General features: G+C 37.5%; 1 protein-coding gene across 1 annotated transcript in view; it reads right to left on the minus strand.

The window, feature by feature from the left end:
• Nucleotides 1-3,278: 3,278 nt before the first annotated feature.
• LOC140147884 (transient receptor potential cation channel subfamily V member 5-like) overlaps nucleotides 3,279-17,448 on the minus strand; it is a 58,778-nt gene continuing 44,608 nt past the window's right edge. The window contains exons 8-15 of the mRNA XM_072169662.1: nucleotides 16,940-17,050; nucleotides 16,250-16,401; nucleotides 15,721-15,830; nucleotides 11,932-12,029; nucleotides 8,285-8,446; nucleotides 6,513-6,718; nucleotides 4,593-4,851; nucleotides 3,279-4,340 (exon numbers count right to left, since the gene is read on the minus strand). Of these exons, the coding sequence (XP_072025763.1) occupies nucleotides 4,242-4,340; nucleotides 4,593-4,851; nucleotides 6,513-6,718; nucleotides 8,285-8,446; nucleotides 11,932-12,029; nucleotides 15,721-15,830; nucleotides 16,250-16,401; nucleotides 16,940-17,050 (1,197 nt within the window). The 3' untranslated portion in view covers nucleotides 3,279-4,241. The remainder of the gene's footprint in view (nucleotides 4,341-4,592; nucleotides 4,852-6,512; nucleotides 6,719-8,284; nucleotides 8,447-11,931; nucleotides 12,030-15,720; nucleotides 15,831-16,249; nucleotides 16,402-16,939; nucleotides 17,051-17,448) is intronic.

Genomic DNA, 17,448 nt, shown 5'->3' on the forward strand with positions numbered 1-17,448 from the left:
TTTTCATTGAGAATCCATGTTTTTTTAAGATCAGTATACCAGGATTATCAGTGAGAAATCTGGTTTATCGATTGAAAAAACGGGCTTTTTGAATTATCCCCAGACACTGAAATGACGAAAACACTTACGCCAAAATTTGGGCCTCTGGTCAGCCATTCAGAAAGAACGCATAATTTATTCAAGCAATGTTTTTAGAAAATTCCAGGAATCAGCCAAATAATAATGATTTCTGGACAACTTTTTCGAACGGAGTAAATACCCGACCGAGCCTCCCAACAATTACTGGGAAGCTTGTTGCGCCTATAACCCAAGAGTTCCCCTTAACACACTGGGAACTATTTTGCTAGGCACTCATCTAGCGATCAACTCCTTATCGAGGAGGAAAAGCTCCATATACCAATGGACAAATATTTCGCTAGGCAATCCTCTACACGATATCTCCTCGGAGGAGGAAATAAAAAGCTCCATAATACCAATGGAGAGAATATAAAATGCCGCGGACTTACATGAATTCGCTAGGCAGTCATCTAGCGCGTCAAAAGAAATTAAATGGCTGATACCTTTCTCATTTTCCTATTATATTCATATTCAGATTACATAGTGGACATCGGTAAATATACCCATGCCAAATACCCAGTAGGTAGATACCTCCGGATATTGGAACTACTAAATCGAATTTATTAATGTAGTACATGTATAATTCTGTACATTAAATCGATCATTTTAGAAAATGATCCAAAACTGCCACAAGGACTACTTGTTAACATCCGTACCCTGTACCATGGAATAAGCTATTTCTGATCCCCTCATTTCCTTTGCTAGTAAATTCATTCATTCATATTTCATTTTCATCAATCATCAACATCAATATACAAGTGATACTAATAGCTCAACAAAGTAATAAAATTAAATGTAAACAAGAGTGATTGGTATATAAATAAATCTCAATACATTTAGGCAGTAACAATTAAATCAATATAATTAAATTAGAATAACATTACTATGTATGATTGACCAAAATGCACTTTAAATGCATAATGATATTACGAGCGTGCTTGTAGTAGTTTATCACGGAAATACCACACTGCACTGGCAAATGATCTTGAAGTACTTCTACGGTGATAAGCGCCTAACTGATAAGCTGGCTCTCTACAAACACGCTCAGTGAATAATACATACATACATCATAAATACCGCAAGATCCACGTTTGTGATTATTTGAAGAGCCTCTGAATTTTACGGTCGAGGCCTCTTCACCACAGTGGACCATTAACCCGATTTTTTTTGTTTGAACATGTTGAAGGAGTTAATTGCAAAACCCATTATTTTTCGCTGCCAACGCCAAGCAAACACAGTGCCATGCTCTGCACATTTATGAATTCGAATACATAACTAGGATATCATGTCTAATACAAAAGGCAGCCTTTAACAGGCGATAACCAGCCGGCTGCGCAACCTCATAAAAACTTGAACCCAATATTTCATTTTTATTTATACTTTGATGAACAAGAAAAATCTGAGGGCATAGTACTTGGCCCCTGTCTAGCTATCCCATGCCAACCTGGTGTTAATTCCTTCCTTCCTGCTATAAATACAATTACTCGACCTAAGACTGAAGGGCATTACCACCTAAGACTGAAAGTGGTACCAATTGTATCGATTTTGTTAATGCTTCTGAAGACACACTAGAGTGAACACACCTATGCAAATAGAATTTCAGAAAATACAACTGCGCAACAGAATAGAATGTGTTGCTGAAATAGAAATTGAACCTAAAGTGATCTACCCACGCACACTCTCACACCCGTATACATGTACAATAGTCATACTCCTATGTAACTCAAAAACCTCAATGTAATTAGAATATTATTCAAATTCAAAGAACTCTCAATCGAATATATTTTCCTTTCTCTTTCGTATTTCATCTCATTCCTCATTACCTTTTAATTTGAAGACCGACACTTTATATGTACTTGTCTCACTACTGTGAGACTCAAATTTTATGACACACTATCAAACTCTTGAAATCAATTTTAAACAGATATCAATTATGACATATGGGGAGTGGTGGGTGGGATAAAAAATTTCTGCATCCGTTCTTGCTGAAAAACTGACAGAGAATGGCCTTAGCCAACAAAATGGCCACCGACGGCTCCAAGCAAGGCTGCCCGTGATTGGCCCGCCTGATACCAAACAAGGCACCCAATTGGCTTCCCATGGAAACATCGCGTGACATCACGAGGGCGATTCCATTTCAGCAGCAGGGATAATTTTTTGTTTCATTTGATATGTACAAATTAAACTGCATTATTGGGCATATGGTGTATGGCAAGCAAAATGTCCAATTATTTGAAAAACCGATCGAAAAACTTGCTCACTATCGAGGATCCAAGGTCTTTCAATCGAAAAACCTGGTTTGTCGGTGATATACAAGGTGTCCCAGAATGATCTATACCGTGTTTGAAACAAATACTAAAAATATATAGCCAACACTGTTTCTAATTTTAATATGTGCAATGCAATGGTACACGTGTCTCCTACTATCCTGTGACTTTCATAGAAATAGCTTGATACGTTTTGGCGTGACATTGATATTACTGAAAATGGGCGAAAACTGCATTTGTGTAATTTACAGCAGCACAAAGGCATGGTAACACATGGATGCTTTATCACCATCGTCCAGCCGTACTGTGCAATCACAGATATTGGAACATTTGCAATATATTGGAGAAATCCTACACCAACTTTGGCACAGATGTAGTGCTTACAACGCTGAATTATTCATGATATGGGACTAGGTGAAATATTTCAATAAGACTTCAGATATTTGGGTTAAAAAAACATACTTTTTATATGATTTTTACCACATTTTTTACCCAAAAATGTCATTATTATAGAGGATATTAACGTCCTCAAGGATCCTCCGTAGTAAATTTCAACCCTCCCCTTTGCGTAGCTGTGGTTTTGCCAATATACTGTGGACATAAATAAATGCTGCAACACTATGGAAAAACATTCTCTAAACTTTTATAAATCCATCTCTACCAGCATTTAAAAAAATTAATGAAGAAACTCACGCACCGCAATAATTACCTTCACAACTGCCGCCAAAGAAAGAATAGTACAAGGTCACTCAAGCGTAACAAAGAATTTATTCATACAAGTATTGCTTCGTAACATCATAAATATTCTATAGATGTAGGACTGGAAACAACAATGACTATACCTGCATAACATTTTCCAAATACGTTTGTGCTGAACAGTTTGTAATTTTTTCGAAATCGGTTGTTTTGTCAAAACTTGGAATTCACAAATTTTACGCATATCATGTAGCTTCTATAAGAAACGTCCAATTTCTAAAATCCAAAATTCCCAAGAAAGCTAAATATATGTAAATTTGAGAATTTAATACAAAACTTCCAATATTAATGCCCTTCCCGGTATAAATCATTCTGGGACACCCTGTACCAAGTTTTCATCGAAAATCCAGGTTTATCATCCGAGGTTTTTTTTAAACCAGGTTTTTCGATGGTATGTTTAAAATCTCAAATGAGGCCATAGCATTTAAATTTTGTTCAGCGCATTTGACACCTCATTTGGCACGATGCGACTTTATATTTTTCACATTTATACCAATTTGAATGAGGAAAGAGCGCATTTCAAAAGTGTCAAATATTTTAATAAAACTTTTCCACACCAAGTATGAGCACAGCGAGTAAGTGTTGGTCTGTCAGGCTGTATTAATTTAATGAGCCCGTTACAGAAGTCGGTGGGAATATTATCCTGAAGGAATACACCAAATGATGTGTCACTTTTGAAACGCTCTCTTTTTTCATTTAAATTGGTATAACTTTCGGGAATAAAGTCGCATTGTATCGAATGAGGTGTCAACATACGCAGAACAAAATTATCGATCTATTGATTCATTTATTTTGGTAATTTAGGGATAGTGTACTGCTTTTGTTTTAAGTACTTTTTGTACGCAGTATATAATACAACTCGTGTTTTCTGATAAGTATAATTTTGGTATGTAGCCAACGATCCCATTTTCCTGTCATTTCCTGTGTGGAATTTGCATTCCAAAATTCGCATGTTACGATACAACTTTAAAAGTGTGGTGCCAAAAATTGCGATACCACATGACTTTATGTGTTGATTGTCTGAGACTGCGCTTCAAATTGCTCTGTGTCATCAGATGAAATTGCTGTTCTGGCTGTTCAGTTACCATGGTTACAGGCAATTCAAACAAGCGATTCGTCGACTTTAGATGATTTTGAATTAGTCAAGGCAGGACGTGCATGAGTCGTATGGTGATGATGAAGAAATCTGGCGCTGGAAGCCTGAAACAAAAGTGAGATATGAAAATGACGTCATCGTCCTCCTTTTATTATATGTAATTTATGAATGAAATAGTTAATTGAAGAGTTCTTTTTCTGAGGAAACTTGGAGATTGGTAAAGTTATCCGTTGTATTATTTTCAGGAAGAAGTTTACACACAACATAAGAAAAATTATCATCATCTTCATCATTATCATCACTCTTTTTTTCGGGCGATATATCTCGTGCGAGAAGCAAACAAACATGAAACATACCTTCCATTTGTGCATAATTTCCTTCTTAGTTTGAAGCCATGCCTTTGGCAATGCTTTGATAACGAGCAAAGCCCGGCAATCAACCATTTCACCCTTCGGTGAAGACGATTCTTCTCCACCAACGGTTGGCGGAGGCGGAGGCGGGAATATAGACACACGTCGCCAAGAAAACTCTGGTCTTACTTCGTCAACGCTTTCAAATGAAGTGAGTTGGAATGGTGGAGAGGGAGGAATACTATCCGAATTGGATGAATCTTTGCTGAAATTCATAAGCAAAAAATATGAGAATATTTGTGAATAATGATATAGCAGTGGCGTAGCCAGCATTTTAGTAGGGGTGGGGGAAAAGGCAAAGCCAAATTTTCGTCCCCATTTGTCAATTTTTCCCCATGTTTAGTCATTTTAATGACACTTGACTCTGCCGTCCCCATTTTATCCATGAAAATTTTCTGGGGGAGATGGCAAAGCACACACCCTCCGGAATAAGTATTTTAATTGATTCCATAACCCTTATTCTATTTCTATTTTTGGTTCTATTTTGGAAATATGTGCAACCAAATCAGAGGCTCCGGAAGATTTTGAATATTGGGGGGGGCCAAAATTTGTGGCCTTTCTCCGAGGCGCGAAACGCTGAAGGGGTGGGTGCAGGAGGGGTTCGCGCGGAAGCTTTTGACATGCATACATTTTTACATGAATTGTACCTTACATTTTGTATTATACCCTAAAATAATGAATTTTACCTTCAAATTATGAATCTGACCCTAAAATTATGAATTTTACCTGAAAATTTATGAATTTGACCCTAAAATTGTGAATTTTACCCGAAAATTTATGAATTTTACCCTAAAATTATGAATTTTACCCTAAAATTATGAATTTTACCCTAAAATTATGAATTTTACCTCAGATTATTGGGGGGGCTCTAGGGTACTTGGCCCCCCCACCAAAATTATTGAGGGGGCCGGGCCCCCCCAGGCCCCGGCGGTTCCGGAGCCACTGCAAATCAATTTGGCGAATTCGGGTATGCTGAATTCAAAACCTTTGGCTGCCAAGCTATATAATTTGGAACCCCGTGACCCTTAAAAAGACCACTAAACCCCTACATGCTTATATAGGGGGCAAAAATAAAACATGCTCCAAATTCACTAAAAAAACATGTCAATTTATATCACAAAAATGTACCATATTTGCGCGTAGGACATAATAGTTAGGCCTATACCATATTATCATATCCACCGTCGCATGACAATCAATTCAAAACGCACGTACGCACATTCTTTCATTTATTGTACTTATGCACCTTGCATGCAGAAATGTTATATTGATATATCACAATCGCATAGTTTGATCAGCGATATAGTTTGACAGTAATTTGGATATTGACTAAATTTGATTCAACATGTTCAAATTCAACTTTGTGCCAATAATGTAAAATTACTAATGTTTTGCACTTTGCAAGCATGGTTATTATTGTGTATCTAGGGCTCGGTGGGCCAGAGAGCACATCAAACATATCGAATTGCATTCTGAATACGAAGAATATTGTACATGTGTATAATCAAAAAATGCATGGTTGTACCATCTATGACATACCGTAAAAACTCGATAGTTAGCATAATGTGCTTACTATCGAGCGCTTTTAAAACATGCAAACATGAAGAGCCCATCCACAAAAGTGTAAAGGGTTTTGAGTAAATCATTGATACACATAGTTATATATGAACAAGTACACCTGCAAATGTGTGTCTCAACCCCATTAGCTCAGTTGGTAAAGCGCTGGACTCCAATGTAATGTTTTCAAAAGCGCTCGATAGTAAGCACATATGCTAACCATCGAGTTTTTACGGTATCATTGCATAATTTACAAAAATTTACTGACAGACAACGAAAATGTTTTTTTTTCTCCCCAATTGTCTTCACCTTAAGCTGAATCTCAACCTGCGACTCGATCCTTTGCTTGATGATCGCCGATTCCACGTTGGCATGCGTTTTGGTGGTAATTTAGTAAATACTGTCCGGACTTCGGGAGATTTCTTGATTCGGACTTCAGTAGAATATGCACGTTGGAATTCTGTAAGCTTTTCTTGACTTAGAGATCGCTCCAGATTGAGAATAATCATTGCCCACTGTATAAAAATGCATAATTACGCATACTATTAAATTCATGACATTAAGGGGTGGGGTATGAACGTTTGGACAGTATTTATTGTGGGACATTAGAGCACATCAGACATATCGAATTGCATTCTGAATACGAAGAATGTCCTTCTGATATCAAATAATTTTGATTTTTTGAAATTTGCAATGTAATACACATTTTATGGCAAATGATTAAAAATTGATATTTTGATATTTAACAGTAAGCCTACTCGAAGTAAATTTTATAAATCTGATGATCTATACTTAAAGTGTATGTAGGTAGGATGAAAAGCCGACGATCACTTGAAAATATTGACCCTTCGTATTGAAGATATGGATTTTTTTCCCAAAACACCAAAAAATATTAGGGGTTTTGGGGAAAAAAATCCATATCTTCAATATGAAAGGTCAACATTTTCAATTGATCGTCGGTTTTTCCTCCCAGCTACATACACTTTTCATTAGATTTATAAAATTTACTTCGAGGACTGTTATATATCAAAATGTGAAAATATCAAATTTTAATAATTTGTCATGAAATTTGTATTACTAGTATATCGTGAATTTCAAAAATTAAAATTATTTGATATCAGAAAGACATTCTTCGTATTCAGAATGCAATTCGATATGTCTGATGTGCTATCATGTCCCACAAAAAATACTGTCGAAACGCTCAAAACGCTCATTCCAGATCCCTTAACTGGAAAGAACAATATACAGCCGGTGAACATTTACACGTGTAACCAAAATTGATATCAATGTTGTTTTACCAATTCCTGCAATACCAAAGTGCAATACTTTACTCTTTATTTTTTCATTTGAATTTTCAATCAAAAAGATTGGGTTTTTTTTCGATCTTTTGTCGATTGCAGTTAGAAACAATTCGTTTTTGAGTGAATATGAGGTCACATGATTTGGATTTTCAATATTTTTAATAAATCAAAAAGAGTGATTCTCCTTCTTTTAGCGATTGAAGTTTCGGACATATCTTTTCCGATTCAGTCAAAAGGATTGATAACGAAGCCATCTGCTGAGTCCTTTTATAACTTTACAAAACTGAATGGCTCCCGGAATGGCCTTTGTGTTGACATTGTGACAGGGAAGTGACATCTGGATTGATGTTCATTGTTCTTCGATCTTTTGCAGTGGCGGATTTAAGGAAAAGGGCCCTGTCAGCAAAATATCCTGGGGCCCAATAGTAAAGGACTGAAATCAGTGGCATGTCTGAACTTTTTGTTGGGAGTGACCATGTCTTCCATAGGGGGTGTAGGTTTTTTTAAATGGAATACCACGTTCTATACATCTACAATAATATTGAAGACCGAATTAAAAAGACTAGTTTGCGTCTGATGTGCAGGGCAAAGGCGCGGCGTGATTGGTTACTGACCTGCGCACTGCCACTGATTTTTGGTCCGTTTGACAGGACGTCATATATATGCAAACTAGTCTTTTTAATTCGGTTTTCAATCATAATTTAATACTGAAATACCGAAGCCCAATTGATCACAAGATTATTATTATTTATTATTATTTAAATATTATTATTTACAAACCTGTCTCTTCCATTCCATGCGTGATCTATCCTTTATTTTCTCAAATGTCCTCGCCATTTTAGCAATAAGCATATTGAGTAACAACACAGGTATTAACAATGAAAAAATGACGAAGACGGTAGTGATTGTGATCGGCACACGGAAAAACTTCATATCAGCATGCTGCAGTAAAGACATACAAGACAGAATTTTAATAATGATGATAGGCTGAAATGCTTGGTATTCAGCTCATTAAGGTTAGCAACTAGACTGTTGCGATTTGGTAGTCCACAGCATCTTGCGAATGGTAATGAGCTTTGACAAAAGTGTGTGTAGAAGAATTCAAAATATCACAGATATACTTTTGTAGGTCCGGTGGTTCTTGAGTTAAGTTGCAAAGAAGGCTGAAACAACAACACTTTTGTAAAACATATATACATAACTCATTAACTATAATAAATCAAGCAAATGTTCAAGTATATAATTTGTAGAATGAACTTTTGCAAAGTGTTATTTTTCAATAATATTATTGATAAAAGTATGCTTAAATTAGATCAGACGACCCTGCCATAAACCAGCTTCAATGCAGAAGAAGTCTTGTAATTTAGTTTGGGTGGAAGGCATTTTTAGGATCACTCTTTTTTATGACCCATCATGTTTCATGACAGTCCACCAAACCATCAATGATGAGACATGCACACAGAAACAGCAAACCTGTCAACTCTTAAAAATATCCTATATCCTGTATCGTTTTATGGATAAAAATGATTCAAAATGTCATTATGAAATAATTGATATCTTAAACATCAGTTTTGTCTTTTCAACGGGAAAAATTTGATGCAATTTCAGGGCCTATTTTTGATATGGGTATAATTTATATAGGCCTACGTGTAGGCCTATTGAACAATATCAGTCTTTATACAGTTTATAATGTGCTATATTTAAGTATAAATTGCGAATTAATATAAAAATTAATATAAAATTAATGTGCATGTATAAGGCAAGTATAGGATGGCAGTTTTTAGCCAATTAACTAAAAACTGCAGTGTATTTCTTTATATTAATAATGAGCTTAGGGTAGCCTAAAAGGCAGAAAAGACAAAAAGACAGAACAATTTGGAGTAATTAATTAAAGAGTTGACAGGACGTTATAGGAGTTAATGTTTGGTTTGCTGTTTCTGTGTGCATGTCTCATCATTGATGGTTTGGTGGACTGTCATGAAACATGATGGATCATAAAAAAGAGTTATCCTAAAAATGCCTTCCACCCAAACTAAATTACAAGACCTCTTCTGCATTGAAGCTGGCTTTCCCTTTTAAAGGGAATTTTTATTATTTACTGATCACCAGATTGTGATGACAATAAAAGGTGAGGCATCTATACAAATATATATATATATATCAACTTGAAATTTGACAAGCATTTAGGGCCTGTGCAATAATTACGAACCCCCTTGGTAAAATGTCAAGTTTTGGCACACCGCGGCGTGCCAAAACTTCACTCCTCCTCTGAGTCTCGGCCTACCGCTTGCTTTGCTTCCCCCTATCCTGGCCTGCCAAAAATCCTGCCTCTCCCCCACATGCTATATATTTGGGTTCCCAATTTACATCCCTTAGGCCTATAATGGTCTATATTAGGCTATGCTAGTGTAAATATGTGTATAAGCATTTTATAAAGAGTGTTATTAAGAGGTAGTCCTACTCCGTAAATATATGCCAAAATCGCTTTTCGACTTGCCAAAAATTACTTGCCCCTGCCACCTTTTGGCTTCCCCAAAAAGATTTTTTGCCCCCCCCCCCTCCCCACCATTTAACCTCCTGATGAGGGCTCATAATAATTGAACAGCCCCTTTGCATACCTAATTGACTTTATACCATCATGCAACCTGTAATATTTCAGAGTGATGCCATTCATGCATATCAGGATATGCCTGAGACTAGTCAGGCTACAATTAAATGCGACGATAAGAAAAATATATAAATACAAAAAAATGTGAACAACAAGTAGGCTCTCATAGGAATGAAATCAAAACTAGACTGGTGGTTGTTGTTCTATATGGAAACCGGACGGAACCGGGCGGAGGTCAACCGCCGGTCGAGTTCATCCCTTAAGAGACATTGACATTATGAAAATTATATAGACCATAATGATATTGTCGTTAATATGCTGTTAATTCTCAACATCGTCTGCCCAAATTCGTTTACCGTACCTTCCCCGGCCAAGTTCTTTATTTAGCTTCCTTTCCTTACCAAAGCACTTTGACTCCTTTCCCAAATTTTGGAGAACACAAATTTAAAACCTTAAATTGTCTTAAAGGAGTATTTCGTGATCCTAGCATCCTCTTTTTATGACATTTTTCAGTACATATCCACGAAAAAGCATATTCCCAAAATTTCAGTTGATCCTGATTTTGCGTTTGCGAGTTATGCATGATTATGTGTATTACACTGCTCCATAGACAATACGTTGTAATTTCGTTCTGGTGCACCAGAACGAAATTCAAATTTCGCGATTATCTTTGCTAAACGAATTAATCTGCAAGAAATATTTTGTACATAAACATTATGTAGCCAGAGTATTCCAGTGATATAAAAATCTCAACTTTTTTGAGAAAAGTGGGGGATGAGGCTGTGGATCACGAAATGCCCTTTTAATATCATTTTAAGAAACAAGCAGGATGCTGCATATTTGAACGACGAAGGTGTAAGCTATATCCCTATACGCTTTTCAGGGCGTAATATCGGTCCAACTCTGCTGTGCCAAAAATCGATTGCTCTCCCTTTCAGTCTGCCAAAATATCAGGGGGGTTGTTCTTCGAAAACCTTTGCTGATTTTTCAATCCATCAGTATACCAATTTTTCACATTTTTTTTAAAAGCACCCAATTTGGGTAAAAAGGGCACCCAAAAGGGCACTTTGTCCAAATGCGTTCACTGAAAACCCACCCGTCGATATACCAAAATCTCTGAAAAGGTACCCTAAACCAGTGTGGCATACATATCCCCGCACACCTTCAATCAGGGAGACCCCCCCCGGGCAAAAAAATGCTTGCCTCCCCTCTGAGGCTTGCTAAAAAAAAATCCTTTATCTGCTCTATATTAAATATTTTATTTTTGTTTTATTATAACACACATTTAAAAGACAGCAAAGGATGGCGCTATAATGTGATAGAGACAGTCCTGAATGGGGTATACAGTTCCTGTGCTGTATGTAAAACGGATAATAATTTACAAAAATGATGTACGAAAAAATGCTTCAACGGTTCGAACATTCTTCCTTCAAAGCGCATATCACATTTGTGGGAAATAATATAAGATCAGTGGCGTAGCCAGGATTTATGAACCGAGGGGGCACAACTTGTAAATGTACCGACGGAAATATTTTTTGCAGACGGAAGTTGTGATTTGTTGACCCAAAGGATAATAGGCGATACCAACATAAAAACACACAATTTTTATGTAAAATTTAATTTCATTCACAATTTTTCATCATTTTTTGATAATTCTCCCTTTTTTTTGGTCACCTTGGGTGAATAATAGCCTATTGTTATCCCATTTTTTTTCACTAACACCTTCCGTCTACCGACGGCCTTACCCCACTGGCTACGCCACTGTATAAGATGGGAGAAAGGTGAAGTTTCTGTTATGACCCATGTTTGGTGTACTCACGTGGAAGCGTCCATAAGTCATATAGAATGTTGTTTCCATCGCCCTCTTCCATGTTGTAAAGTGTGATCGCTCAACGTCACGCATACCGTAGTAGAAGACTATAACACAGAAATATACATAAATGTAGGCTTCATTTGTCAAATACTACTCAATGTTTCAACAGAGACATGTAAAGATTAAATTAAAAAAAAAAAAGGGGATAAACGTAGAAATTTCAATTCAACCCCACGAAGAAGAACTTGAATCTGTAGGGCCTACATTCCAAAATAGCCTTTGTTTCGGGCATGGAATAAGAATTCCCAATTTCTTATTTCTCGACCCAAGGGCTGAGAACAAAATCGTACAATTGATTTGTTGGGAGTGGCCTTCCTTTTCCTTGTTCTTTTTCCTCAATCCTGTTTCTTTCTTTTCTCTTCATATATGTCATACCGTAAACGTTCGCCTAATGGCGGTATGGAGTTCATGGAAATGAGAGAGCGCCATCCCTGTAAAAGCCGACTATTATCACTGATCATTAAGGGTACGTGTAATGGATGAAACCTATCGACACATACAATAATATGAGCAAGATCGAACAAACTTGTTCATGATAATGCGGTAATCATTCACCTGATGTTGTGGCCCAGTGAGCAGAGCATTAGACTATAGTGCGAGGATAAACAGAGCTTGTGGAGAAGATTGATGGTTCGAATCTCATGCAGTAATTTCTGACAGATTATGATGTCTGTCAATGGTGTTTTTTTTTCAGATTTGAGGAAATTTTATTCTCTATTTTCTTGATTTTATCTTTAACATTGTTTATATAATTTTATTATTTTATCTTGTATGTGTCTTTTTTTTTGTTTTTTTGTTTTTTTCGTTTCATTTTAGAGTAACTCAGTCCATTCAATCAAATGTTGTAATGAACCTGTTTGATTGTATAGGCATTTGTTATGTGTGTGAGACGAACTGTCTGTCGCGTGCGACAAGTCTTTCAATTCGCGCGAGTGTCCTTGCCTATGCATCAGTGGTCATAAGAGGTATATCATTTTATTCGAAAGGGGGGGGGGGGTCCAAATATACGGGGGTCATAAAGTCTTGGAAAGAATAATAGCAGGGGGTCATAAAATTTGTTATGACCAAAATGTACACGATAACCACAGAAAGTGTGTTATTTTATTCAAAAAGACTGATTTCAATACAATTTTGGGGTTTGGGATCATAAAATTTTTGTTGCCGAAATAGGGGGTGCGCAATTTTACTGACGCAGACTTTTTGTAAATTTGGGACCCCCCTTCCGGAAAAAAATGATAGCCCTCTAAGAGGATTCAAAAGATAACCTCTGCCCCAATAATCCCTAGCTATATTTGTTTCAAACTTTTCCACGGAGGATGTATCATAATAGGCTCAGTCTTCAAATGATATAAATAAAATTTGAATGAGTGAACGAACAAAATCATACAACGACCAACTGAATAGAGGCTGTGCATATGACGTATCATCCCGTAAATCTAGTGGCGGACTACTCAAATGCATTCAATAAAAGCATGATTGCATCTACCGCGACAGTTCGTCTCACACACATAACAAAATGCACTACGATCAAATAGGTTGATGACAACATTTGATTGAATGGACTGCACTGCGCCATGATTACGGGGAAGAAACCGGTTCAAATCTTTTGTTTGGAGCCAATCGATAAACGCATGTCCTCTATAGCTATCATTGAATACTGGTTAGGATTCCACAACACAATGAGAACATGTTATAAGGCGCTTTGGAAGGCACACAATACCCCAATGGCTTTCCATATTATGTGCACTCAACAACTATTCAGTATCGAAGCCCGGTATCGAAGTTACGTAATGTTACTATGTCAACGGGATCACGCGCTTAAGTAATGAACCACGATCGAAACAATCAGTACACAAAATAGGCATACCAAAATAGCGTGATCGTAATGATCGCCATATAATCAGTGCTTGGTTCCGATACCATCACGGAGTTACGTAACTACTTCGTGGTCTGAAGTTATATGATCAATGGTCTGATCTACTTGGGTTCGATCCTTTTAAGAAAAGAAAAATAGCTGATCATTTATAATGCATAAATGAATAAAGTAATGTAGTTACACAATTTGAAACATTGATGCCGTTCTATTTTTCAAAGGTCATTTAACTGTTAAATTTAGTGGAATATATACGCATTGATAGGTAGCAGGTGGAGCAAATTTTGTCAGCGGTTTTTGTTGCCGTTTGTTCGCAGTGCCTATTTATCTGAAAAAATAAGAAAATAAAAATTAAATTAAAAAAATTCACAATATTCTTTCGTAAAATGGGGACAAAATCCAAAAACATTTCTTGACCCTTCTTCACATAAAAGTGGGGACAGCAATCAAGATTCGAACAAGTACCATTCACCATTCAAGGCGCACCCTCTACCGACTGAGCTAACGAGTCAGACAATAGAAGGGTGTAATTTTGAACTGAAGAATATTAAAAAAATATGAAGAAATTACAATGTTATAAAAAGATTTACCAAAATGAGTTAGGTATAACGTATGAATCGATTTACAAATTAATTCCAATGACACTTTGAGAAAGAATACCTGAAGAAACCCCAAAACATTTGCTGCTCTAGCAACTAACCTAATGAGGCATTATGAGGCATTATGTCCAAGTTGCTCAATTTAACATACACGTATCCTTAATGCTGTTGAGATTTTACAAGGATGGCGCTCTCACATTTCTAAGAATCCAAAAGCGCCATTAGGCGAACGTTTACGGTATATAAGCCAGCATGCTTATATATAAGGTGTTACGGCTTGGCTTAAACATTTTGCTTGAACCTGGTCCAATCAGGACCCAAGCGTGTGTCCACCCAGACCGACCGGTTAAATAAACCAACAAAGGGCAAACAATCAACTGTAATTGTCCGCGTCAAATAAACCCGGTAAGGTAAGTTTACCACTTCCTGAAATTCCATAACAATTTATTAATCTCAAAGAGGACGAGACAGACTGAGAAAGAGAAAGAGGAGGAAACAGAGGAGGAGAGAGTGAGGGGGGTCTTACCGAACCGTTAAAGTGGGGACATTTGTAAGATTTTCACCGTCAAAGTGGGGACTCGAATGAAAAGTGGGGACATTGCGATGTCCCCACTTTTACGGTGAGCTTCATAAATGCATTATAGGAGGGACTGCAATGTGGCGACTATAGGGCCTATAGGGTCAGTACTACGGTCCGCGTTATCCTGTCAGCGAGTGAGAGAGTACAAATGCAAGATGTAGGAGATATGAAAGTGAAATAAAATGTGGGGACGAGAATAATTTGACCCCACTATTGCCCCCCCGCAACACACGACCCCACTTTATTTTAATCTCACTTTTTAAAGGAAACACATATCGGGAGAGATATGTTGAACGCCAAATGGAAGTAGGGCCCCTCTATAGACTGGTGGCAAAGGTACAATCATATTTGGTTCCGTTTATCTCTTTTGGGCCCACAAACAGTGGGGACGTCCCCACTTTAACGGTTTCGTAGGATAGAGAGAGAGGGAGAGAGAGATGGGGCGGGAAAGAGAGTGGGCGGGTGGGGTGGAGGGAGGCAGAGAGGGAAGGAGGAACGGTATGCGAGAGGGAGCGAGGTATAAGGGAGAAATGGAGTGGGGGAGAGGGGGTGAGAAAAAAAAGCGATTTATAGAGCGTGAGAAGGGGTAGAGGGTCAGAAGGATGGGTAGCTGACCCACGTGAGAAGTCTTGCCCCCCCCCACACCCCTCTCCCCTGTATACACAAACTTTGCAGTTTCTAACCTGTAGCAAACATGTAGATGCAAATGCCGTACATGATGGTAAACTTGAGCAAGTCCCCTCGGCACATCTTTCCTATCATGACTACAAGTGGACCAAGTTTACGGTGAACCCTGGAAAAGTAATGGAGAAAAATGGTTTTATCATGTTGACGTTAATTGCCGATTAGAGATCCATGGATATATAAATGTAATAGACATAGGTAGAGTCAATTGACTCCACGGGTAGAGTCATCTGACTCTCTTGTGACAATCAGGTGACTCCTTTTGAGAGTCAATGCTAGTTTGCCAACTTTGAGAGTCACTTGACTCCATTCCGGGTATCAGTGTACATGTGACTTTAATTTGGTGTCACATCAACCGCTGTGACCAATAGGAGCCCTTGAATGTCATCAAAATTAACGTCATAATGTTCACGTTCGGCGTCCACAAATCCTGTCTGGCGTGGCGTGAGCGGGGCATGAGTACCCCAGCTTTGAAATAAATTGATAGTATTCATGATATATAGGCCTATAAGTTTTGTTATAGCCTACCTGTAAAAGTGCACAAGATACGACCATGCTAAAGGCACACACATCGTCAGAAGCATATCCTCAACTGCGCGCCAATTTAAAAGTCGGCATGGAACGCAAGTAGTTGTCATCACAACAGAGAGGAGTAGTGATCCCTTTTCTGGTAACTCCGTCTGAATTGAAATAAAAAGGAAAGTACTGATAGAGATTATGTTTAAGGGGGTACTACACCCCTGGCCAATTTTGTGCTTATTTTTGCATTTTTCTCACAAATTATAGCACATTGGTGACAGGTAAGATATGTATATTATAGGGGCAAGGACTACAACTACTGTACTGAAAAATTCAGCAACTCAAAGCAAGTATTTATTGATATATTGATCAAATATTGGTTTTCCCTCATTTTTTTTACTGTAACTCCACAACTGTTGTCTGTGCTGAAATAAAATTTCCAGTGTAGTAGTTGTAGTCCTTGCTTCTATAATATACATATCTTACTTGTCCCAAATGCGCTATAATTTTTGAGAAAAAAGCAAAAATAGGCACAAAATTGGGCAGGGGTGTAGTACCCCCTTAATGCAAATTGTGCATGGGAAACCTAAATGAGACACAGAAAGATACAACATTTTTACTTGCGTTGGAAAAAAATATAAATTTCAGATATATTATAAGAAAATACACCAGAAATAGGCCTAGTGTTAAAAGTCTTACTAAACTACTAAAGTAACTTCGGCATGATCCCCTGGCAAAGATTTCCAGTGTTGTATACAACATTATGGCACCACATCCACAAACAACTCCAACTTCAGCAACGTATCGTATCTGAAAGAACACCAAATTTATACAGAGTCCATTAGGCGACGAAAAAAGAAAACCCTGTTCTACGGGCCCGACCGACCCAGAAATTGGGGCAAAAAATTCCTGTATACCCGACCCAAATTTTGAAAATTTCAGGAACACATTTTTTGGTGATTTTTTGGGTCATTTCGGAAAAAAAAGCCCGACCGACCGACCGACCCTACTTGAAAGGTTCCTCCGCCCGTAGAACATTTATCTTTTTTTGTCGCCTTAGATACATATTTTTATGTGCATGTGATTGTTTGCTTGTTGGGGGGGGGGGTGTCGAGTGGGGGAGTAAATATGAGGGGTAGTTAAAGTGTTGGGTGGCGTGTTTTTAGGTTAACTTAGAATAAATTTCAAAAATATTTTTATGTGGAAAA

Source organism: Amphiura filiformis, chromosome 3 (assembly GCF_039555335.1).
Source record: "Amphiura filiformis chromosome 3, Afil_fr2py, whole genome shotgun sequence".
In the NCBI taxonomy this organism is placed as follows: Eukaryota; Metazoa; Echinodermata; class Ophiuroidea; order Amphilepidida; family Amphiuridae; genus Amphiura; species Amphiura filiformis.